Source organism: Spizellomyces punctatus (genome assembly GCF_000182565.1).
Source record: "Spizellomyces punctatus DAOM BR117 chromosome Unknown supercont1.2, whole genome shotgun sequence".
Lineage (NCBI taxonomy): Eukaryota > Fungi > Chytridiomycota > Chytridiomycetes > Spizellomycetales > Spizellomycetaceae > Spizellomyces > Spizellomyces punctatus.
In genome coordinates, this window is record NW_015971538.1 from 846,033 (window position 1) to 866,002 (window position 19,970).

Sequence of the window (19,970 nt, forward strand, 5' to 3'; positions counted from 1 at the left end):
GATCAACCAGCAGCATCCTGACTTCGTTTTCGCTTCGTTTACTTTAAATACTCTAAATACATAATACTCTGGAAAGTACATCGACATGCTACCCTCTGTCATCACCAGTAGGGCTTCAATACCCAAAGTCGGTGCCAATTTAAAAACACCGGCCCCGCCCCCACAACCTACAGAAGAGCAGATCATGAAAGGTCAGCCCTATCTCATTCCTTCTCAAATCTTCTCAAATACTTGTTATTCCAACATTACAATTATTAGGCGGTCATGCGCTACGGAAGTTGAAGAGCTACTGCGAAGAATTGTACAATATCAATGACGGTATGTGCAACTAAATCTCATTAGGGTGCTGTAGCTGACTGTGGTGGCATCAAAGATTATCGAGAAGAACTTTCCAACGCAAACGTCCTCATCCAGAAACTCATCTCACAAAAAAATAATCTGGAGGGTATGGTCCGGTGTAACGTCTCGTCCCGACAGCCGTAGTAACTCAGGTCGTCTGAAGGCGAGCTGCAGGAAAAAAATGACCGAATCGCGTTTCTTCGACAACGAGAACAGAAGGGCTTTCACGTCACTCGAACGCAGTAAGTTGAGGACAAACTTGAAGGTTTTCCGATGGCATCAGCTGATTCACTTCAAGTCTCTACCATTAAGGGAGGAAACAGAACGACTGTTACACGAAGAGATACGGAAACGACTTAAAGCGGAGGACGAGTGTTCAGAGCTCACTGCCAAAATCGAGCAAATGAAGGCAGATCATGAAACATATAGGCGGTGAGTACCGCTCAATTCCACTCCGAAACGCCATCGTTAACAGAGTTGAATTATCCAGCGGAATAGAAGCAGAAGCGCTTCAAAAAGATACACAGAAAATTGTAATAGAAGAACAGAAGAAGAAAATTGCAGAATTAGAGCTTTTCATCAAGTATATTCACATTCCCATAAGTGCAATGCGCCAGTTCTGATGCTGACTGTCACATATTAGAAACCTTGAGTTTGACTTGGACGAGCAGCGAGTGCTAACCATCAAGTTTCAACGAACGACTGGGGAGCTGGAGATGGCAATAGCGTAAGCTTTACAACATTGTTGCTTTTATCGTTCATAAGACTGAAGTCTACCCATATAGGGATCTCAATCGTAAACATGATGACTTGACTATCTCCGAGTCTACATTCCGGGATGAAAACTCGCAGCTGCAAAAGCGCGTAAGGTTGGTGGTAGTAGTTGCACATTACACCTGAATGTCTGTTAGCTACATGTCGCTTCAATTCGCCTTCAGGGATCTCATGGATGCCAATAAAGAAGTAACGGCAAATTATCAAGCAGTCAAAAAGAATCAAGACCTCAAACGTAGCGAGTTTGAAGCTCTTGCTACCGAACTAGAGGAAGCCAAAAATGCATGCCAAATGGCAATTGTAAGTGTGTATGCGTTCATCAAAGAAAGATGCTCTCTATTAATTTGTATACCTTACATTACAGCGACAAAAAAAGCAGCTTCAAAATGAACTTAATCAGCTTGTTAAGCAACGAAATGAGCTTACAGAAAGAAATAAAGCCATGGAAAACCTACTGAGTCGGAAAGAAAAGGATATTTCGGATCTGCTAACGAAAGTTAACGATACAATCAACGATTACGAGCAAAAATTGGAAAAGAAAGAGGAGCAAATGTGGGCTATGAGCTTGCAGATGACAGAGGCTGTTGGGAGGACCCGTGAGTAGCTATCGAGGTCACAGCACATACTCATCGGTTGACTAAATTCATTCATCTGCAGAGGCTCCCGAACCGCCAAAGGACCAGAAAGGACGTACCCGCGTGGACATTGACCCAGATTTCATCGACAACATTGAAAAGAAATGGCAGAGCAGAGAGCGGAGTTTACAGGCGGAAGTTGACCGACTGGGTGAGAGCATGGCGGTGAAGGAAAAGCAAATTGAGAGTACGTGCCTGTTCCTTCTACAGCAAAGGGAGTCGTCGCCATTCAATGAGATTCATTAGAATTGAATGCCACAATTACGGAACTCAACAAAAAGCAGTTCCAGCCAAGAATGGAGCGATTGAGAGCTATTGAGAAAGACATCAAGAACAGAATGGAGGAGTACGCTCTAGCAGAAGAGCGAATGGAGGTAGGGCCATTCAACGGAAAATGGTGGCTAAACGTGCCTTCAGCTAATGAACGAATGTTCCAGACCGGGTTCCTCTGCCCGCGAGATGTACAGCTATTCAAGCATCCAATGACCTTGATACCATGCGGGGTAAAGTGAATAATAGCAACAGCGTCCTCCTCAATGCTAACACCGAAATACAGCACACCTATTGTAAACCCTGTATCGAGTCCATCAAAGAAGAAAATTATAATGTACTTGCATGTCAAGTTTGCTCCACCCCCGTTGAACATGTCTTCCGAAACGAACAGTTGGAGTCAGTCGAGGAGCAGTTTCAAAGGAGAAAAAACCTGACAATCTCGTTTTTGGAATGGTAGGACTGTTACGTGCACCTTTCTACTCGGCAGGTCTAACTAACTTGGGTCTCCCCCCCCCGTAGGATCAAGTTATTGAAGGTATACTTACCATCTGATACTGATAATCGGCCCTTATCGCAGTAAACAGCTTCATGTGTATAAAATTACTTGTTTAAAGTAGTACATTAATACATCTCATACATTAGCATATCAGCTGTTCAATACGCTGCAGTCCTTTTCACCACCATGTGATGTTGATGGAGTCCTATTCATCATAGTTATGATCGATGGGCTTGTAGCTGTAGCATATCCAACTTTGTTCCTGCAAGCTTGGAACGACATAACCAGATCAATCCTGGCATCGACGCAAAGGAAAAACTTTGCCCTTACCATATCAGTCAATACGGCGATCTTAAACTTTAGAAGTTGATTTTCAGCCTCTAAAATTCGGTTCTTTTCAGACAAATCATGTAAAGCTTGGCTGGCCCTCCCAGATCCCGCGTCGACTGGTCCATCTGGATGATATAAAAATGACATTGATGAGCATTTGCCATATCTCAAATGCAGCCTGGTAGGTCATACCTAGCATCCATTCATTTCCCTCATAGATCAAGTGTGCTTCGCCTAATTGTAAGTGGATTGGGTCGTCATCTTGGGGTGTGAAATATGCTGGCTTTTCCTTAATGGGTGACCGTCGAAAGCTACCATTGGCCAGGATCACCAGTTAGCGGTAGCAATGCGAAAGTACCGGCACCATAAACTTTGCACACTCACCCGTCTGAAAGCCTTCGTGTGTGCTTCTTAACATTCTCCCAGGTGGACATCTGTGTTTCTGGCTGACCTAGACAGAGCCGTAGGAGAAAGGTTGGCCCACTTTTGCCTCTACTGAGTCAGCACTTAGGTAACGCGTCGCGTCCGAGGAAAGTCTTCGATATTTGGCTGCTGCAGTAGGCAGGTTATGAGAATGTAAATATCTCGAATTGGAGTCGTTTTTACGTATGGACTTCACATTTTGGGTCTCCATCGACGACGCTACATGTGGGTCTGCCCCTTGGAATGCAGGACGATATCAGATTTTGTTGATTTTAAAACGTCCTATCGCGGAAGATCTGAAATACAGTAGGTATCATGATCATCCGTCAACGTCCATCGGCAGTTTCGTTGACAATTGCACTTTTCATGACGGTAAGCAACCCAAAGGAAAAAAAAACTTGGCTTTTATCGATTCCTGCTATGCTTTAAACCAATTGTTATCATGCTAATACTGGGTGGCACGAGACAGCGTTATTTGCTTAGTTATGATACAGTTACGGAGAGATAGCGGGAGCAGAAACTCCTGTCCATCCATAAAATGCACTGACGTTTTACTGGCCTCAGTTCATCTCTTGCACCAAGAAGCATAAATATGTTCGACTGGTTTGATCACTTCTCACTAAATATCCGCAACAGCAATAAGAATCACTTTTCCGTCCAAAAGATCAATTCAATGTACGCTGTTCCCTCGCTCTCATGTATGTTCCAGCTCCATCTCCACAATTTTAACAGTCCTCGTATCTTGTTGATGCTCGCCTGGAACACCATGAGTGGTCGCAATACATTTTCGAACCGGTTTCATAATTCAATCCATTAATGGAGCCTGAATTCCTGTTTGTTATTGCCCATAGCACGCTAGATCTTGTTCATGCAAAGAATGACCTCGGTCATTGACTCCCGAACAGCAATCCGGTGAGTATCGTGGGTCACCAGTCCCACTTTTCAGCTTGAGGTCTTACCCTCAGGCTCTAGAGTCAGCTCAACTCTCAACCGAGATGTCAAGGCGTACGGAAAACATTTCTTGACCGATGGTAACGATGAAACATGCTGGAATTCCGACCAAGGGACACCGCAGTACATTTCCATGGACTTTTCGCCGCGGAGTGTATTGGTCTCCGAACTGCGTATTATGTTCCAAGGCGGGTTTGCCGGAAAGGAATGCAAATTGGTTGGCGTGGCGGATCATAGGCGGCCAGAAGAAGAGCAGTGGGAAGACTTGCTAAATTTCTACCCAGAGGATAGCAACAGCTTGCAGGTATTTCCAATAAAGGAAGGTGCGAGTAAGCAGCCGTGGAGGAAATTGAGGGTTATCTTCTTGAACAGTACCGATTTTTATGGTAGGGTTACCATATATCGATTAGAAGTTGTAGGGGAGGCAAATGGCTGAACTGTAGGTGCCATGTGCTGGCCACTGTACCATACTGTAGATCAGAGGGTAGATTCCTCAAGAAGGATGACAAAGACAAGAGAATATTATATATATGCTGATATTTCATTACACTGGCTGTCCAAGCAATGTGATATAGAGCAGATTTTGATCACGTAAAATCCATTTCTTCGCCAAGAGACTTTTTCACTCGCAAAAGGAGAGTGGTCTTCCAACTGTCAAGTTTCGTCAGTCGATCCCAGTCCGCTACAACATCCGTGAAAGCTTGAACATCTTGCGCCTCAAGGGCCTCCACCAGGGCCTACAAAAAGCATAAATAGGAATATGAAGGCGGAGTTTTGAGAAACATCGCAATACCTTTAAGAAATTGCACTCTCGAGTTTGCGCAAATGTTACGTCAAGATTTTGGTATCGTTCCAGTGCTTGTCGAGCCCTGACAAAGTCCTAACACGAAAGCACTTAACTTGGCACGATATCCTGCGCGGACGAAATAGGCCATACTTGTGTGCACAAATAGCATAGTCCAGCCTTCAAAAAGTACTCTCTCAGCGAAAAACGCGTCAACTGGTTGTCCATGCTGTTGGTGGCTACTTGCTCGAATTTCTCGATAGCCTTGTCATATTGTTCAATCTGCGCGGCAAACGTGCCGACTTTTAGTAGACACCCATTTGCTTGACTGGATAGGTGGGCGTTAGTTATAAAACTGATTGACGCTAATCTTCCATATTTTGGCTAGACGTACGCATTTGAGTCCTCCCCATGGTACCACTCAGCGGCCATTTCGTACGCATGCATCGCCTTTTCGAAATCAGCTAGATCCGTTTCATATATCTCTGCTATTTGCTTTTGGTTGTTTGCAGCAGCTTGAAATCGGCCACGCTCCGTCAGAATCTCTACAGCCTGTTGAAGGGCATTTACAGCATCTTTGTACTTGAGGTTAGCAAAAGAGGCACTATAGAGGACTACAAAATATGCAAAATAACGCCACCTTGAGGGCTATTCTTTTTGAAGCACTTTGCTGCATTCATATAAGATGACGATGCTTCATCTCGTTCATTCATTCGATTCAGGACATTCGCTTGGGCTATGAAGGCGTCTCCAGCTTCCTTCCCTGGTTGCAACGTTGTAGAGGGTACGTTAGCAAGGCCCCGCGTTTACACAATGCTATACTAACAATCCTATCGATATGATACGTATGCAGCTCACTGAAGGTAATACCAGGACAGGCTTTACGCTGCAGAGCATACCAACACCCATTGTCCCGCTAACTTGTCCACCTCCTTGATATATTAGGAAAATGCCATCCCCCTTTCCAAAGGAATCGTTTCCAGACCCAGCCAAACTCTTTCCAAGCTTACATTTCTTTGCCAATTTGAAAGCATTAGCGGCTTTGCCGTACAAGTCAGCGGCATCATCTAACTTGTTGTTGCCGAACCATCCCTTATATGAAGCCTTCTTGTCAGCCTCGGTAATGAGCGTTCGGCCCTCGCGTTCAAAATTGGACATTCCCTAGCTATGTTGCGTCGAGTTATGAGTGCGATGGGAAGACGGATTGCCGTGGTGTTGTGTAAGTGGGTAGTCCTGAATCCAGGCGTAATATCATGGCTTAGCGCTTCTCACGTAATCATCATGCCAACCAGATTCGCACATGCGGCGTGCACTGACTCTCAACACTGACTTTTATAGCCCGCCCTCAAGGCGAATAAACGATACGAAACAATAGGAGATATATGGATGTGAGCAGTGACAAACACACATTGTATGCCTGTACATATTCGACACTGATTAATTTTGCTCGTCAGTGCAGCTATTGCAATATCAGTATCATGAAGGATGAATAGGGTTGGGAGAGCATTGGCAAAATATCTACTTGAATATGGGCATTCTCTTGCTGCGATTAACCACGGCTGAGTCCACCATAAAGCACACATCTGACATACACTCAGTTGGGATGTTCGATGCAAAGGATGACAGTTCACGTGACTCATTCTCACGAGCTTGATAATACTAGCCAGAATAGTAGCAGCCTTCCACGCCAAGAACGCTGCCACAAACAACCATCACACCTGAACCATCTCAACTACCAGCCTTTGCACGTCACTTACTTCCAACAACTTTGCGACAAAGGACACACTAGCCATGAACCGTATCTTTGGGACTGGCAAACCAAAGGCCCCAAAGCCAACCATCGGCGATGCCATCAACTCCGTACGTACTGCTGTCATTGAGCCGAAAGTGAACATGGGCTTCATGTGTAGCATTTGACCATTGAATACATTGACATTGCAGACAGATGCAAGGGCGGACTCGGTAGAAGTTAAGATAAAGAAACTGGACGCGGAGTTGATGAAGTACAAAGATCAAATGAAGAAAATGCGCGAAGGTCCAGCGAAAAACTCCGTAAAGCAGAAAGCAATGAGAATATTGAAGCAAAAGAAACTGTAAGTAGCAAGTGAGCTCGCGGGTATATGGTCCGATCAGGGGTTGTGCTGATCTGCTGGTGGCACTTGCATGCCTGGTCTTACGCTTAGCTTCCCTCTTGGGCAGTTACGAAGGTCAGCGAGATCAACTCATGCAACAGTCTTTCAATATGGAACAAGGTATGCACTACCTCGTGCTTCATTCACAGTACATCTCATGGAATTGTGTCAGGAAATATGGCATTGGATAATCTGAAAAATACCCTGGTGACTGTCGATGCTATGAAGTTGGCAAATAAGGAACTGCGAGGGCAGTACAAAAAGGTTAACCTTGACAAGATTGAAGTATGTATACGAACAGTGTACTGGAGCAAATGCACGCGTTATTCCTAATGACTCCCATTGTTATAGAAAATACAAGATGAGATGGAGGACCTGTTGGAACAGGCCAACGACATCCAAGAGACAATGGCTCGCTCGTATGGGCTGCCCGAGGGTATTGATGAGGATGATCTAGAAGCAGGTAAGAAGGCACGCCAGAAACTTGTTTGTTTTGATGTAGAGCTAATACATGGCAATATTAGAATTGGAAGCACTTGGAGATGAGCTCATCGAAGATGAAGCAGAACCTTCGTATCTGCAGGAGCCAACTTACGCTCCTGAAATGCCAAACGCATCAACCGAAGAACCGGCCCTGGTGAGTGGAGCACTGAAAGGTGATGGTGATTATCCAGGGCTAACAAGTTGTGTGACCCATCATTCAGAATGGTGTGGAAATGGACGAATATGGTAGGAATATTGACAGTATGATATCCATTTCTTTGGTAGCATAATACTTATCTGCGGCTATTTGATACAGGTCTTCCTCGTGCACCAGCGAAACTCAATGCGTGAATCACATATCTCTCCCCGCAGTCCAGTGATGTATTCTATATTTAGATCAGATTATGTAAGCATGAGTAATCATGGTCAGCACGTCGGAAATTAGCACTCTCTGAGATTTAGTGAATTGCGCAATGTTTGAATGTACAAGTTGATTTACAAATACGAAGGTTTTAAACAAAGAGTCTAGTTTTTCTCGAGTATTTCATTACGCGCTTGCCCGGTCCGCTGACTGCCAGCTTCAGGCATCAGTAATCGAGTAAAATGGTGAGCTTCAACGCGCTCATAGCCCATGCTGAAAGTCAAGCAAGTCGTTTCCCTTATCGTTGTAGACGTTTGGTTTCATCATGTAGTCAGCAAAAGCCCGAAAATCTGCTCCCGGATCTTCCGCCGGCTCTCGAAGCGGCACTGCCAAATCAAAGCGGGATGCAAAGTCGGCCAAAGGCAAGGGGACTGAGGAAGGAGGGGAGGGGGGAAAATCCAAGGGCGATCTCGAAGCCGACCTCAAGAAGCTGACGGATGAGCTCACTGCCGAGAGGGAAGAGAGGAATTACTTTCAGCTAGAGAGGGTAAGGCCTCGACGGTGATATCATGGCATCGTACAGTATAATTTATTACTTACCGGACAGGACAAAGTAATGTCATTCTGGGATATTACTAAAAATGAGCTGTCGCAAATCAAATCGGAGCTTCTTAACAAGGATCGGGAGCTGGAGGAGCTGGAGGAGAAACATCAAGTTGAAATTAAAGTGAGTAGTGCAAACCGGCACTTGGTGTCAAGTCAATAGTACGAAGCGCTGGATCTCAACAAGGATTTTTTGCTTATAGGTGTATAAACAAAAAGTGAAGCATCTACTATATGAATACCAAAACAACGTCGCCCATCTCCAAGCGGATTCCGAAAAAGCTCTGCAACTAGATCAAGAAGACCACCTCAATCGTGAACAACAGCTAAAACGAGATAAGCGCGCCCTCAAGCTAGAGTTAAAGGAATTTGAGCTTTCCCACGAAGATATCATAAAGAATCTAAAACAAAAGCATGACGAGGAGATCACAAAGATGAGAAACGACTTTGAACGACGGGCCAGGGAACTGCACGGCAAATATGAAAAGAAGATGAAGGTCGTTCGGGATGAGTTAGAGTTGAAACGGAAGAATGAGATCCATGAGATTGAAGAGCGAAAGAATGGACAGATTAATGCGCTAATGAAGAACCATGATAAAGCCTTCGGAGAGATCAAGAACTACTACAATGATATCACTTTGAACAATCTGGCGTTAATCAATTCGTTAAAGGTATGACACCAAATGATGCTAGATTCCTATCAAAGTACCGTCAAATAACAATTGGAAAAACAGGAACAAGTCGAGGACATGAAAAAGAAGGAAGAGCGCAATGAGAAACAAATGGCCGACATTGCATCCGAGAACAAGCGTCTCTCTGAACCTCTTCAAGCAGCCCTCTCCGAGTGCGAGAGTCTCAAACGTCAACTGCAGAACTATGAAAAAGACAAGCAATCCCTTCGCGACACCAAAGCACGCCTCAAGGTCTTAGAGGATCGGCACAAGGCGTTGTCTTGGGAACACGAAGTGCTCGAACAGCGATTCGAGCAAGTCCAAAAGGAGCGGGATGAGCTCTACGAAGGATTTGTCGATAGAATTGTGAGCGTACAACAAAAGACTGGATTCAAGAATTTGGTATTGGAAAAGAAAGTAGAGTCTTTGAAGGAAATGGTGGAGAAGCGGGATCTTCAGGTGAATGAAATCCTAAAAGCTACAAATCTCGAGCCGGGAGCAATGGCAGGCCTGACTAGGAGACTGGAGGAGGTCCTTGATGCCAAAAACAGGCAGATTAAAGAGCTCCAGTATGATCTGGCAAAGGTCACCAAGGTATGCTGGATGGCAGCAACCTATTCCCACTGGGCAGACCCTCTCTTAACCTTGTCATCTTTTTGCAGGCTCACAATGACATGATACGAACATATGAAGCCAAGCTCACAGAATTCTCAATACCAGTTGAGGAACTTGGGTTCAAACCTTTGATGATGTCCACAGGAGCGACATCGAATCCCGCTGGTCTAGTAGCGGCTCAATAATTGATGCTGGGTACTTTTTGGTCACTGTATCCTGCCTATCTGTTACTTTCTACCATCCCCAATAAATGTGACATACTCTTGGCTGTTGTGTGTGTGTGGTGTTGGATGCGAATTGCCAAATGGATTTGCAAATGACGACGACGAGAAACGACGCGCCCCCGCATTTGACGCTTTCCCATTCTTTGGGTGTGGCTTGATTTGTACTCATTAGGGGAATTTGCCGGAGCGACGAAATCTTTGACTTTTGAAATTCCATTATTTCGACGATTCAGCTTTGCATGTTCATGCACGCCTTCAACCCGCTGGAGGGAATAAAGCATTTAGGATCCCCACAAACCGCACCCCTGGAGCACGCAACCCAAAACGCCTCGCCTTTCTTTCTTCTTTCAGAGTGTCGCTATTTTTAGGACCTTGACGGTCGCAAAGTTATTCATAGCACATCGCCGTTGACATTACCGTTAGCCAACAGTCGACTGGGAAACTGCAAGAGTAGTGTGTTCAAAACCTGAGCTTGCTCGACTCACCCTCTTTTCTTACACCTACGCTTCTTTTGTTGTGAAGGAGAGCATGCCTCAACCGTACATTCGCATCCCGAGCGTAGAAGAGTCAACAGACACACCTCTCTCGCTGGCTATATCCGTCGAGAGTCCAACACCACCTACAGACCACCACTCTATAACGATCCAAACCCCGTTTATAAAGATATCGCCCACGAAAACACCCGCGAGCCCTTGTGACTATGATTACTTGTCAGACGAGGAAGGTTGCATGTCGCCTTTTGGCATACAACATGAACAGCCAAAATTTATCAAAATGGTGGGGGCACCAAAGCCGTCATCGTCCGGCGAGGAGCCGCTCGAACTAGATCCCCTCACCGGGGCTCCTATCAAACCAACGCCGTCTTCAGTCGTCAACGCGGTAGACCATGAAAATGTTCTCGTGGATGTGTTGGAAGCTCAGAATGAGGATCCATTTACTCTGGAGCCGTTTGACTCATTGATTCAAATGCATATGGAGAAGGACAAGGATTTTATTATAGCACGAGTGACAACTGTGGATCCCAACGATGAAACCAGGTTCTACTATAGTTACTATGCGGCACACCATATCAATAAGGTGTTATTCAGGACGCAGCCTGAAGAGGGATTGCTGCACAGAATGAAGGCGAAGAATGTAAGTTGCGTACTTTTGCGTCCCATCATCCGGGTTGCGGAGGTCTTACTGCCACTTTCATATAGCCGTTGAACAACATGACAATTGTTGGAGATGTGCATTATTTCGTAGTATCTGCAGCCGCTATGAGAGCTCAAAACAACGCCATAACTCCCGGAAGAAGTTCGTTTGATTCCATCCGCTCCGTCAACTCCATACGTTCCATATCTTCCATTCGCTCTGTAAACTCTATTCGAAGCATGATGTCAGTCTTCTCCACAGCTTCTGTCTCATCTACAGGGTCCGGAAGGCGGGAATTTGATCGTTTTCGACGACGACCTCCACGAGCAAAGAGTACATCTGTATCGGTTCATGAGAGCGACGGAGGAAAGGCAGGGTTGGGGAGGTTTCTGGGGATTGGACAGCATGGTGTCCGAAAGCGAACGCTCCATCTCATCATGCGACCTGATGCGTTTGAGAATGTGGTCGAAGAGGTCGTGCCGTTGACAGAAGAAGAAGGTGGCAAGGGCAAAGGCATTAACGGTAAAGGCGTCTTTGTACGAGGGAAGATACGGCCTCTGTCAGCGGAATCGGGTAGGAAGGTGAAGGAAGATCCACCTGAGGGGCGACGGAGCCGGAGGAATTCTATGGATGACGCATTTGCCGAAGGAGATGGCATCAAGATGGGCACACGGGTATCGTCCTCAAGACAGGAAGATGACCGGTCATCTGAAGGACGCTCATCATTGGACGGCGGTGCACACGCTGGAACAGCCAACTACCGTGTTGGTAGCACGACCCCAAAAATTCACAGAAGGGTGCGCTCGATCAGTTTTTCCAACGAGCATCATGGCGTGTTAAACTTGCAAGATTGGATAAAGATGCACTCTGAGGACGATAAAGTCTCGCCCTCGGGCCCTGTCAATGGAAGGGAGTCGAACAATGGTGCATCCAGTAATAAAACCGCTATTCAGCGCCTCCGATCAACAAATGGACATACCTCACATACAGCCCCTTCCTCAAGCCGACGACAACATTCCCCGCCACCGCGCCAGCAACGTCGGACGCGCACTCCCCTTTTGGAACAAGCCTTGTCCCCCACATCTCCCTCCATTCCCGAGCCCTTTTACTTTGTCGCAAAATTCTACGCAACCGACGACGATTTCTTAATGAAGGCAGCCGTCAGAGCATATTTCAAAGAGAATGCTCTGGATACATCTGATGCAGTTTTGTTCACAATTCCGTCCAGCAGAGACGAGAATGAAGTATTGGAAGGAACAGAAGACCATCCCGCCTTGATGGGTTTTGTGTATGCCGTGAGCGAAGAGGATGAGGAAGGAGGATGGCTTGGACGCAGTAGCGGAGGCTCAAGAGGGCTCAAATGGATATTGCTCTGTTACGTCGCCTTTGGGTTTTTGTTGATCAAGTTCGTTGGTAAGTGTTTGTTAGATCAGAAATTTGATGGTAAAACGGGTACTTGAACGCTGTCTTCTTCTAGTTCCGGACGCTTACGCATACATCATGGCCTTCCTTCTCATCTTCCTGCTCTGTCTGGTGATGATATTATGTTTGTGAGCAGACCTACTGTAGATAGACCTAGTCGTACTTCAGGGTAGTACGTGCATGAAATCTCTTGACGTGTCCTCCCCAAGTGGTTAGCATGGTAGGGATAGATGGCTTTGGATGCCAACATACTGTATTATATCATGCCTTTGAGCGGAAATCATGAGCCTCATGTATAGATAATAAGCATTTTTGTTTGCTAAATAGTAATCGCTTTCGTTTTGTGTATCCATTGCGTTGCCCGATCAATTTCCGTAGTATAATATATTATTCTAAAAAATATGTACACAAAAGGATTATGGTCTCGTGTATGTCGAGTGTGTAATGCCGGTGATTTCATGAACACATGTCCCACAACATGTTGGCATAGAAGTATCGCGAGAATTTGTCTTCAAACTCCAAAATCTGTATGTCATGTCGTGGATAACAACCTGAAAATACGTTATCAGCATCCGGTTGTCTTGTCGTCGTCAGGTCCAAGAGATTCAAAAGATACGTACGGACTTTACACTTGGTAAACTCGCCCGCATCACTTCGCTGCAGCTCAATACCCAATGACCGGAAGAGCTCCAGTTTCAATCTACGTCGACACGGAAGGGTACGATGGTTAGTTTCAGCTCTGAGGCATAAGGAGGCTCGTCGTTTGGATCATACCGTTGTTCGGTGGGCGGCATTTCTGCCTCAGTGCGCTCTTCTCTTTCCAAGACGACAAGCTCGTTCTGTAGCTGTGATAATTGACATTCGAGAGATGTACATAAATAATGGCGGGTTAAGGATCCCAACGAATGTAAACCAAATGCAAAGGCCGGCAGAACAGCAAAAGTGAAGGATATTCTATGGTCGCATCAATGTCTGCAATGTTGCGGGCAACAGTATACTTTTCTCTATCCAACGTAACCATACGATCTGCATGTTGATGCACTTCGAGCTCGCGTTTTGGACGCTCCGCGTTCTCTTTTGCTAGCTGAAGCTGCCGACTCAAGGCTTTTCAAAGTTCATAAAATGGTCAAACGGGCCTTCAAGATCCTTCTGGCTGGGAAGGCACGGTGGTCCCTACCTTTGAGAGTTGCTCGAGCGTCCTCGGCCACTTTCGTCCGTTCATCCTCCGTTTTCCGCATCATGTCGTCAATGCTACGAATCAGGGCGGCATCCTGCGAGGGGTTCATTCCTTCCATGAGGGTATATGCCAAGGCCCGCGGCTCATGAAAAGCCTGACTCATTTGCTGTGAATTTGCGGAAAGCATGGTGGTCACTTTGTTGGGTGGTGCTCGAGATCTGCCCGAAAGTTGGAGCGAACCTGAAGGACGCGTTATGGTAGACGTCCGGACTTTGTGACTGTGCCACTGACGTTACTCACTGCCTCTTGCCGCATTCGTTCGGTGGATGGTCGAAGATCGCGGCGGATGAGGCTTTCCCAATCAATTCCCGAAACGTTCTTGTCGTGCGCCGTCGGTATGGTTTCTCTATCCAGAGCGACGCGGTCTTTCGTCGTTTCCGTTCTTCTCGTACTCCCTCTCTTGACGCTGGTGGCAAGTTCTTCATCCATTTCGACGAGCCCTGTGGCCATCAGTCCAGACTTTGTCAACAACAATGTCGACCGCGTCTTGGATCTCTCAAATCCTTCCATCGTTCGCGAGCAAACGACTCTTGTGGTGCAGGGGGCAAAGAAGGGGGGATCAGATGACTACGTTTTTGCTATTCCATCGGATGTGGCCGACTTGAGTTTGGCCCTGTTAGAAGTGGCGGAGACAAAGGGAAAGAACGACATCGGAGAAAAGCTGCAACTCAGCAAAGACCAGTATGATGTGAAAAGGTTTGATATTAGAATGCGCCGTCAGTCAATGTCCCGCTCGTTGTTGATTGTGAGGCTAACGTCACCGTCGTCTCAGAGCTGCACAGTACTACAAAGTGAAATTGCCACGAAGTTTGAAGGAGGGGGATACAATTCAATTAGGTGTATGGGCGGCCTTCACACATTTGGTGCGACCATATCCAAAGGAAGTATCCCAGAAAGAGAAGCAATTCTTAGAGTTTCTCGGGAACGCATACTTTTGGAGTCCATATCACTCCAAACAGCAGAAAACCATCGTTAAGTGCGTGTTTGCAGGCATCTTGTGTCGCCAAGAGATATGGAATTCGGTTTTTTACTGAGATTGGCTATACAGATTGCCTAATGACGATGTGATAAGCTTTAAAGAGAAGCCAGAGCCAGTTTCCAAGGCGGGCAATGTGATTACGTACGGCCCATACGCCGATGTGGGACCCTTTTCACATGCGGAACTGTACGCTCACTACCAGGACCCCAAAGCTATCCTGGTTGCCAAAACATTTGAAAAGAGAATGGAAATCAGCCACGGGGGTGGCAATCTGGGAGTGCAAGAGGATTATGAATTACATCATGAAGGTGCCAAGTAAGTATACCGATACTTCGGACATGTTGATATGCGGGTTGATTATGAGCTCTTGGGATTCATTTGCATATCGCACGCAGATTGAAGGGACATTTCTCGCGCGTTGACTTCACCTTCAGTCAATGGACTCACCACCAAACCAACGTGGTGAAAGATTTGGTCATCACATTGCCGCCAGACGCAAAGCATGTTTTCTATCGCGACACCATTGGCAACGTATCGACATCACATTTTCGCAACGAACGGCAACGCTCTATTCTCCACATCAAACCCAGATATCCGCTTTATGGTGGTTGGAGATATACCTGGCACCATGGATATAATGTGCCCATAACGTCATTCTTAAAAAAAGACTCGAAGAGCGGTCAGTTTGTATTTCGTGCCCCATTTGTCGGAGGCTTGTCGAATGTTACTATTGAAAGGGCTGTCGTTAGCATAGTTCTGCCGGAAGGAGCGCAGTAAGTACGAAGAGCATCTGCAATCATCGCGCTGTACACAGCTAAGCTCTTTTTCAGGAACTACAAAGTACACACACCGTTTCCAATGGACCGGACGTCAGAGTACACAACTTTCACCTACCTGGACACAACTGGACGACCAATGATAGTACTTGAGAAGCACAACGTTGTGGACGAGCACGCCGCATCATTTGTTGTCGGTATTTTCGTTCGTTCTACATTGAACCAGCGGTTAACTTGAGGCATTTTAACAGATCACGTACGACTATGCTTCGTATCGCTATTTGCAAAAGCCCGTCGCCATCACAGGCGCAGTTCTTGGCCTTTTCTTCCTTGCAGCCGCATATAGTAGGCTCGATCTTTCCATTACAAAGGTATTTTGCGCTGAGAGGATCGAGCGCTAATTCAAGCCACTCATTCGCTCTCTCCCTGCAGGACCCCAAAGCTGAGCGGGATGCTCTCCTCCGGTTATACCGCCAAACTGTTCGCACAGTTGCCAATGGGGAACCCCGCCTCATCACCAAGATTACGTCGGTCTTCCAATCATTGAAAGCTGAAAAGCGACTGGCTGAATACAGCGAAGCGACCTCGGAGATTGAGGAAGAGGTGAAAGCGGGATGGCAACGTTTGACAACTATAGCGAAGCAGGCCGAAGGAGGCGATGTGAAGTTTGCCAGCGACATCCGTAAGCTCCATGATTTGCAACAGGACCGCCTACGTAAAGTTAGGGCAATGCATGCAGAAGTTGTGAACCTCGCAAAGGGGAGTGGTACAGTGGACGGACAGAAGAGAAAGGAGTTGACCGCGGCGCTGGGGAGATATGAGGAAGAGCTCGAGGAGCTGAATGAGCAAATTGAAGGACTGCTAGAGGAAAAGTTTGCTGATTAAGATTGTGCAATATGATTATGCTCCATCTCATCTTCTTTAAGGCTGGGGCTCGCTATTACAATGAAATTCTGCAAATCTGCGATCATCTCTCTGGAGTTGGTTGAAAAATTAATTACTCCCTCTAAGCGTATTTACAGCAAAATATATACAAAATCTCCAGGAGGGCACATTATCATATCTACGAACGGTAAGAACGATAATGATCATTCCGTGGTGAAGGGGAGCGCCTTCTTCTTTCGTTATCATCGTAACGACCGTATGACCGATCCCGGCTACTGCGGTGGTACCTATCACTCCCCCATGCTGGACTGCGTGATCTGCTCCTACTTTTTGCTCTTGTGTTTTCCCTGTCACGTCCCCGCGAATAATGTCTATCTTCCCGGTTTCTACGGACATGTGTATCGTCTTCATCATCGGAACTCTCGTGGAGCCTCTCCTTCTCCTTTTTATGCTTCTTTTTGTGCTTCTTCTTGTCCTTCTCTTTCTTCGCTTTTTTTTCCTTCTTGGGCTTATGACTGGGGTTTGCATTTTCCGTGACACCTGAGCTCACCGCCGTTGCCGTCTGCGGGACACCAGATTCACTTTGCATTATATGATCTCCGTCTCCCTCGTCGACTTCCTTTACAGCCTGGACTCCAATCGCTGCGATCCGACTCTTTGCACTACAGACGTCCCATTTTGAGTACTGACGACGATATCATTCATGACAATAATGCGTACCTTTGAAATCCCAGTCCTTTCATCTCTTCCACATTTACTACAGCGGTCTCCTCGTCGTCCGCAAAGTCCTTTTTAACAAGACTCTGGATCTCCTGTTTGCTAACTGCATTTCCATCTGTCCGGCGACGTTTAGGACCAGCATACCCCAACGCTTCCGCCAAAGCCTCTGCTTCATTTTTCCTAATTTCCTCCAGCTCAGACGTAATTGTATCCTCCCGAGCCTGTGTCTTCTCGGCCTCCCTGCCATACCAGAGTAGATCTACTCCATTTATTAGATGTAGCCTCGAAGATGACTATCGTATGTCCGCTCACCTTTGTTCTTTTGCCATCGACCCACTGGCGCGTTGAGGGAGTGACCAAGGTAATTTTCTCGATACTAGGAGAGTGCCGTGAGTTGTGTCGTTAGGATAAATTCTTCAGGACCACGCAAGACAGTAATGCTGGAGATTACCTTATCCTCTTTTACATCTTCCCATTTGAAGAGTCCCTGTCCTCCTCTTGTTCCTGCTCGCGTCGGATGATGAAACATGATTTACCACAAACTAGAAGGGCAGAATAGCACTTCCGCTTTCTGGACGCAATCAGTCAAACTTCCAACATCGTCGAGTTGCAAGTCATTCGGTCACGTGGCTTTTTTGTTGCTATAGTAATTGAACGCGTAGATCGATTGAAGGATTGGTCTTCCTGAGCGTGCAAGATGGCCATAAACGTCATGAACTCGAGAATTCCTGTGTCGGCTGTCTATCGACTGACAATACTTCGAAGAACCACAGTTGTATCTCGTTTAGCGCACCCTGGGCCCCGCAACCGTACCTGTCACAGCGCGACAATCTTCTCCACACCCAGAAGCTTCGAAAGCCGGCGGCCCTCGTGGATTCTGAATTTGAGGACTTTCGCTTCAAGCAGCAGACAGATGGCATTCTCAAACGAGGAGCTACGACATGAAGGCACTCAAGAAGAGACTGCTGGAAGACAAGGTATTGTATGAGCCATTTCCACCTTCTGTCAGTTGCGGCGACGCTCACATATATCACCGAAGTTTCTCCACTGGTGACAACCTCGTGGTTGGCCGAAAACCTTTCCCGAGTGATACCTGTAGATGCCACGTGGTATCTACAGCCGGACTCGTCCATTGCATCCAAGGGACGACGAAAAGATGACAATTGGGTGTTTGATCCCGCGCAAGGAATGAAGCCAAAGCAACCTGTAAAAGATGCCCGCAAAGAATATGCCGAACGGCATATACAGGTAGAACGTGGATCTACTAGTAGACTGAAAGTAAAACAGTAGTAATGGTGATGTCCTGATAGGGAGCCCGATTTTTTGATATCGATCACATTGCCGATCGCCTGAGCTCCCTCCCTCATATGCTCCCAAGTCCCGAAGAGTTTGAGGAGCATGTTGGTACGGATGACACTCTGGTGGCTTAGATTTCCAATCGGTGCATGTCCAACTAAGGGTGCCATATAGGCGCACTTGGCATAACGGAGAACGATCATGTGGTTGTGTATGATTTGCATGGGATCTTCTCTTCTCCAAGGGTGTGGTGGACATTCAAGGTGAGACCCACACACTAACAGACCCGTTTTCTGCATCCTTGATGTCGCACTAAACGAGGGTATTTAAAGGTCTTTGGACATAGAAACGTGAGCGTGTTGGACGGGGGTTTGCCAAAGTGGCTACGAGAAGGACGACATGTCACCAATGAAGTCGACAAAGCCGTGGTATGGTTAAACTGTGGAATTGCAGGCAATCCGTCACTGTGATATTGACGTAGACAACGTAGAAAAGTACCTATCGGGCCGATTTTCAGGAGGACCTTGTTATTGACTACCAAACTCTTCTTGTCCATGTCACGGATTTTATGTATGCCAAGAACTTCCAAATTCTCGATGCCCGTCCACGTGGAAGGTAAAATTCGAGAAGATATTCTTCTCCGCCATTGTAACTCACGAATGATGATTCTAGGTTTGCCGGGTTTACTGCGGAGCCTCGCGCTAGTCTTCCTTCTGGTCATATACCCTCCGCAATCAACATACCCGCCAGCGAGCTCATCGATCCCGAGACGAAGACAATGCTTCCTCCCCAGGAAATACTTCGTCGAATGTTCATCGACAATGTGGATCTTGATAGGCCGATTGTCACAATGTGTGGTGAGTCACTACGGACATATGTGTTTTTTGGTTACCAACTTGACACGGCCCATCAACAGGGAGCGGAGTTACTGCTGCGACGGTGTTTTTGGCCTTGGAGATAGTGGGTAAAACGGGTGATGTCAAGTTGTATGATGGAAGCTGGACCGAATGGGCCAGCAAGAGCAAAAGTCCTATCAAAACATGGACCTAAGACTCTGGCTGCAATGCAGATATACGGTGTACTTGAGACGACGGAATTGACTTTGACCGAATTACCATCACATAAATGTGTTTGCAAGCATGGGCGTACAATCCATATTATAGGCCGTAGCCGCAAAGTCAGCGATTACAGTGCTACTTGTGTTTGCCAATCCTGGTTGTCACCCGGTATGCTATCCAGTAGTCTAAGGGAATGTTGACATGTGGTCATTGCATGTTTAGTCATGAGCTACATTGAACAGTGGAACAGAGGATTCTGGTTGGCACTTCAGCTGTCGTGGAAAGGCTCAAAAGGTTGTAACACCGTCTGACACCGTCTGACGAAATGGACGTCACCTTGGCCAAAAGACGCAAAGAACGAGATACCGC

At 46.5% G+C, this 19,970-nt stretch overlaps 11 protein-coding genes across 11 annotated transcripts; 7 read left to right on the forward strand and 4 right to left on the reverse strand.

Moving 5' to 3' along the window:
- Window positions 1–53: 53 nt before the first annotated feature.
- SPPG_01204 (uncharacterized protein) lies at window positions 54–2,667 on the forward strand. Its single transcript, XM_016749535.1, has 15 exons — window positions 54–191; window positions 259–318; window positions 374–445; window positions 503–581; window positions 652–771; window positions 830–922; window positions 983–1,066; window positions 1,125–1,208; window positions 1,278–1,413; window positions 1,478–1,709; window positions 1,771–1,935; window positions 1,995–2,122; window positions 2,186–2,251; window positions 2,305–2,474; window positions 2,541–2,667. The coding sequence occupies exons 1-15, from the start codon at window positions 86–88 to the stop codon at window positions 2,599–2,601; spliced, it is 1,656 nt and encodes a 551-aa protein (XP_016611787.1). The 5' UTR covers window positions 54–85; the 3' UTR covers window positions 2,602–2,667.
- SPPG_01205 (uncharacterized protein) lies at window positions 2,607–3,307 on the reverse strand. The gene is made up of 4 exons (XM_016749536.1): window positions 3,232–3,307; window positions 3,040–3,158; window positions 2,848–2,972; window positions 2,607–2,786 (listed from the first exon to the last, which is right to left on the reverse strand). Exons 1-4 carry the CDS (start codon window positions 3,279–3,281, stop codon window positions 2,736–2,738), a joined length of 345 nt encoding a protein of 114 aa, XP_016611788.1. The 5' UTR covers window positions 3,282–3,307; the 3' UTR covers window positions 2,607–2,735.
- A 774-nt stretch (window positions 3,308–4,081) lies between these two features.
- Window positions 4,082–4,806, forward strand: SPPG_01206 (uncharacterized protein). Its single transcript, XM_016749537.1, has 2 exons — window positions 4,082–4,182; window positions 4,243–4,806. The coding sequence occupies exons 1-2, from the start codon at window positions 4,139–4,141 to the stop codon at window positions 4,655–4,657; spliced, it is 459 nt and encodes a 152-aa protein (XP_016611789.1). The 5' UTR covers window positions 4,082–4,138; the 3' UTR covers window positions 4,658–4,806.
- Window positions 4,732–6,240, reverse strand: SPPG_01207 (uncharacterized protein). The gene is made up of 6 exons (XM_016749538.1): window positions 6,016–6,240; window positions 5,646–5,768; window positions 5,400–5,580; window positions 5,159–5,333; window positions 5,015–5,101; window positions 4,732–4,958 (listed from the first exon to the last, which is right to left on the reverse strand). Exons 1-6 carry the CDS (start codon window positions 6,161–6,163, stop codon window positions 4,809–4,811), a joined length of 864 nt encoding a protein of 287 aa, XP_016611790.1. The 5' UTR covers window positions 6,164–6,240; the 3' UTR covers window positions 4,732–4,808.
- A 556-nt stretch (window positions 6,241–6,796) lies between these two features.
- On the forward strand, window positions 6,797–7,971 carry SPPG_08914 (uncharacterized protein; the record flags this gene model as incomplete). The annotated part of the gene is made up of 8 exons (XM_016757063.1): window positions 6,797–6,865; window positions 6,947–7,098; window positions 7,205–7,257; window positions 7,310–7,422; window positions 7,489–7,600; window positions 7,662–7,774; window positions 7,842–7,866; window positions 7,937–7,971. 8 exons carry the CDS (start codon window positions 6,797–6,799, stop codon window positions 7,969–7,971), a joined length of 672 nt encoding a protein of 223 aa, XP_016611791.1.
- A 252-nt stretch (window positions 7,972–8,223) lies between these two features.
- On the forward strand, window positions 8,224–10,055 carry SPPG_08915 (uncharacterized protein; the record flags this gene model as incomplete). The annotated part of the gene is made up of 6 exons (XM_016757064.1): window positions 8,224–8,226; window positions 8,313–8,528; window positions 8,589–8,708; window positions 8,788–9,255; window positions 9,319–9,849; window positions 9,918–10,055. 6 exons carry the CDS (start codon window positions 8,224–8,226, stop codon window positions 10,053–10,055), a joined length of 1,476 nt encoding a protein of 491 aa, XP_016611792.1.
- A 192-nt stretch (window positions 10,056–10,247) lies between these two features.
- On the forward strand, window positions 10,248–12,998 carry SPPG_01209 (uncharacterized protein). Its single transcript, XM_016749539.1, has 4 exons — window positions 10,248–10,544; window positions 10,617–11,228; window positions 11,294–12,641; window positions 12,706–12,998. The coding sequence occupies exons 2-4, from the start codon at window positions 10,623–10,625 to the stop codon at window positions 12,780–12,782; spliced, it is 2,031 nt and encodes a 676-aa protein (XP_016611793.1). The 5' UTR covers window positions 10,248–10,544; window positions 10,617–10,622; the 3' UTR covers window positions 12,783–12,998.
- A 7-nt stretch (window positions 12,999–13,005) lies between these two features.
- On the reverse strand, window positions 13,006–14,056 carry SPPG_01210 (uncharacterized protein). Its single transcript, XM_016749540.1, has 5 exons — window positions 13,828–14,056; window positions 13,604–13,754; window positions 13,425–13,520; window positions 13,271–13,350; window positions 13,006–13,201 (listed from the first exon to the last, which is right to left on the reverse strand). Exons 1-5 carry the CDS (start codon window positions 14,012–14,014, stop codon window positions 13,107–13,109), a joined length of 609 nt encoding a protein of 202 aa, XP_016611794.1. The 5' UTR covers window positions 14,015–14,056; the 3' UTR covers window positions 13,006–13,106.
- A 103-nt stretch (window positions 14,057–14,159) lies between these two features.
- SPPG_01211 (dolichyl-diphosphooligosaccharide--protein glycotransferase subunit OST1) lies at window positions 14,160–16,612 on the forward strand. Its single transcript, XM_016749541.1, has 7 exons — window positions 14,160–14,583; window positions 14,660–14,863; window positions 14,936–15,181; window positions 15,262–15,639; window positions 15,697–15,835; window positions 15,894–16,013; window positions 16,075–16,612. The coding sequence occupies exons 1-7, from the start codon at window positions 14,174–14,176 to the stop codon at window positions 16,525–16,527; spliced, it is 1,950 nt and encodes a 649-aa protein (XP_016611795.1). The 5' UTR covers window positions 14,160–14,173; the 3' UTR covers window positions 16,528–16,612.
- SPPG_01212 (uncharacterized protein) lies at window positions 16,452–17,814 on the reverse strand. Its single transcript, XM_016749542.1, has 4 exons — window positions 17,699–17,814; window positions 17,560–17,623; window positions 17,248–17,506; window positions 16,452–17,189 (listed from the first exon to the last, which is right to left on the reverse strand). Exons 1-4 carry the CDS (start codon window positions 17,774–17,776, stop codon window positions 16,706–16,708), a joined length of 885 nt encoding a protein of 294 aa, XP_016611796.1. The 5' UTR covers window positions 17,777–17,814; the 3' UTR covers window positions 16,452–16,705.
- A 111-nt stretch (window positions 17,815–17,925) lies between these two features.
- Window positions 17,926–19,882, forward strand: SPPG_01213 (uncharacterized protein). The gene is made up of 8 exons (XM_016749543.1): window positions 17,926–18,224; window positions 18,287–18,495; window positions 18,558–18,651; window positions 18,718–18,806; window positions 18,876–18,971; window positions 19,034–19,158; window positions 19,216–19,400; window positions 19,460–19,882. The coding sequence occupies exons 1-8, from the start codon at window positions 17,945–17,947 to the stop codon at window positions 19,591–19,593; spliced, it is 1,212 nt and encodes a 403-aa protein (XP_016611797.1). The 5' UTR covers window positions 17,926–17,944; the 3' UTR covers window positions 19,594–19,882.
- Window positions 19,883–19,970: the final 88 nt, after the last annotated feature.

What these genes read in the sequence shown, in the direction of transcription:
- SPPG_01209 (XM_016749539.1), top strand. Translation starts at nt 10,623, where the DNA reads ATGCCTCAACCGTACATTCGCATCCCGAGCGTAGAAGAGTCAACAGAC. An exon ending in ACAGAATGAAGGCGAAGAAT is followed by an intron (nt 11,229 to 11,293) that starts GTAAGTTGCGTA and finishes ACTTTCATATAG; the next exon opens with CCGTTGAACAACATGACAAT. An exon ending in TTTGTTGATCAAGTTCGTTG is followed by an intron (nt 12,642 to 12,705) that starts GTAAGTGTTTGT and finishes GTCTTCTTCTAG; the next exon opens with TTCCGGACGCTTACGCATAC.
- SPPG_01213 (XM_016749543.1), top strand. Translation starts at nt 17,945, where the DNA reads ATGGCCATAAACGTCATGAACTCGAGAATTCCTGTGTCGGCTGTCTAT. An exon ending in AGAGTTTGAGGAGCATGTTG is followed by an intron (nt 18,652 to 18,717) that starts GTACGGATGACA and finishes GGTGCCATATAG; the next exon opens with GCGCACTTGGCATAACGGAG. An exon ending in GATGCCCGTCCACGTGGAAG is followed by an intron (nt 19,159 to 19,215) that starts GTAAAATTCGAG and finishes TGATGATTCTAG; the next exon opens with GTTTGCCGGGTTTACTGCGG.
- SPPG_01212 (XM_016749542.1), bottom strand. Translation starts at nt 17,776, where the DNA reads ATGTTTCATCATCCGACGCGAGCAGGAACAAGAGGAGGACAGGGACTC. An exon ending in AAGATGTAAAAGAGGATAAG is followed by an intron (nt 17,624 to 17,698) that starts GTAATCTCCAGC and finishes GCACTCTCCTAG; the next exon opens with TATCGAGAAAATTACCTTGG. An exon ending in AAAGGACTGGGATTTCAAAG is followed by an intron (nt 17,190 to 17,247) that starts GTACGCATTATT and finishes GGACGTCTGTAG; the next exon opens with TGCAAAGAGTCGGATCGCAG.
- SPPG_01205 (XM_016749536.1), bottom strand. Translation starts at nt 3,281, where the DNA reads ATGTCCACCTGGGAGAATGTTAAGAAGCACACACGAAGGCTTTCAGAC. An exon ending in GGGAAATGAATGGATGCTAG is followed by an intron (nt 2,973 to 3,039) that starts GTATGACCTACC and finishes TATATCATCCAG; the next exon opens with ATGGACCAGTCGACGCGGGA. An exon ending in TCGCCGTATTGACTGATATG is followed by an intron (nt 2,787 to 2,847) that starts GTAAGGGCAAAG and finishes TGTCGTTCCAAG; the next exon opens with CTTGCAGGAACAAAGTTGGA.
- SPPG_01211 (XM_016749541.1), top strand. Translation starts at nt 14,174, where the DNA reads ATGAGGCTTTCCCAATCAATTCCCGAAACGTTCTTGTCGTGCGCCGTC. An exon ending in CAGCAGAAAACCATCGTTAA is followed by an intron (nt 14,864 to 14,935) that starts GTGCGTGTTTGC and finishes TTGGCTATACAG; the next exon opens with ATTGCCTAATGACGATGTGA. An exon ending in GTTCTGCCGGAAGGAGCGCA is followed by an intron (nt 15,640 to 15,696) that starts GTAAGTACGAAG and finishes GCTCTTTTTCAG; the next exon opens with GAACTACAAAGTACACACAC.
- SPPG_01207 (XM_016749538.1), bottom strand. Translation starts at nt 6,163, where the DNA reads ATGTCCAATTTTGAACGCGAGGGCCGAACGCTCATTACCGAGGCTGAC. An exon ending in CAAAAAGAATAGCCCTCAAG is followed by an intron (nt 5,581 to 5,645) that starts GTGGCGTTATTT and finishes TCAAGTACAAAG; the next exon opens with ATGCTGTAAATGCCCTTCAA. An exon ending in CATGGGGAGGACTCAAATGC is followed by an intron (nt 5,334 to 5,399) that starts GTACGTCTAGCC and finishes CCACCTATCCAG; the next exon opens with TCAAGCAAATGGGTGTCTAC.
- SPPG_01210 (XM_016749540.1), bottom strand. Translation starts at nt 14,014, where the DNA reads ATGCTTTCCGCAAATTCACAGCAAATGAGTCAGGCTTTTCATGAGCCG. An exon ending in CGCTCGAGCAACTCTCAAAG is followed by an intron (nt 13,755 to 13,827) that starts GTAGGGACCACC and finishes AACTTTGAAAAG; the next exon opens with CCTTGAGTCGGCAGCTTCAG. An exon ending in GACATTGATGCGACCATAGA is followed by an intron (nt 13,521 to 13,603) that starts ATATCCTTCACT and finishes TTATTTATGTAC; the next exon opens with ATCTCTCGAATGTCAATTAT.
- SPPG_01204 (XM_016749535.1), top strand. Translation starts at nt 86, where the DNA reads ATGCTACCCTCTGTCATCACCAGTAGGGCTTCAATACCCAAAGTCGGT. An exon ending in GAAGGAAAAGCAAATTGAGA is followed by an intron (nt 1,936 to 1,994) that starts GTACGTGCCTGT and finishes GAGATTCATTAG; the next exon opens with AATTGAATGCCACAATTACG. An exon ending in TGACCTTGATACCATGCGGG is followed by an intron (nt 2,252 to 2,304) that starts GTAAAGTGAATA and finishes ACCGAAATACAG; the next exon opens with CACACCTATTGTAAACCCTG.
- SPPG_01206 (XM_016749537.1), top strand. Translation starts at nt 4,139, where the DNA reads ATGCAAAGAATGACCTCGGTCATTGACTCCCGAACAGCAATCCG. An exon ending in GACTCCCGAACAGCAATCCG is followed by an intron (nt 4,183 to 4,242) that starts GTGAGTATCGTG and finishes CTCAGGCTCTAG; the next exon opens with AGTCAGCTCAACTCTCAACC.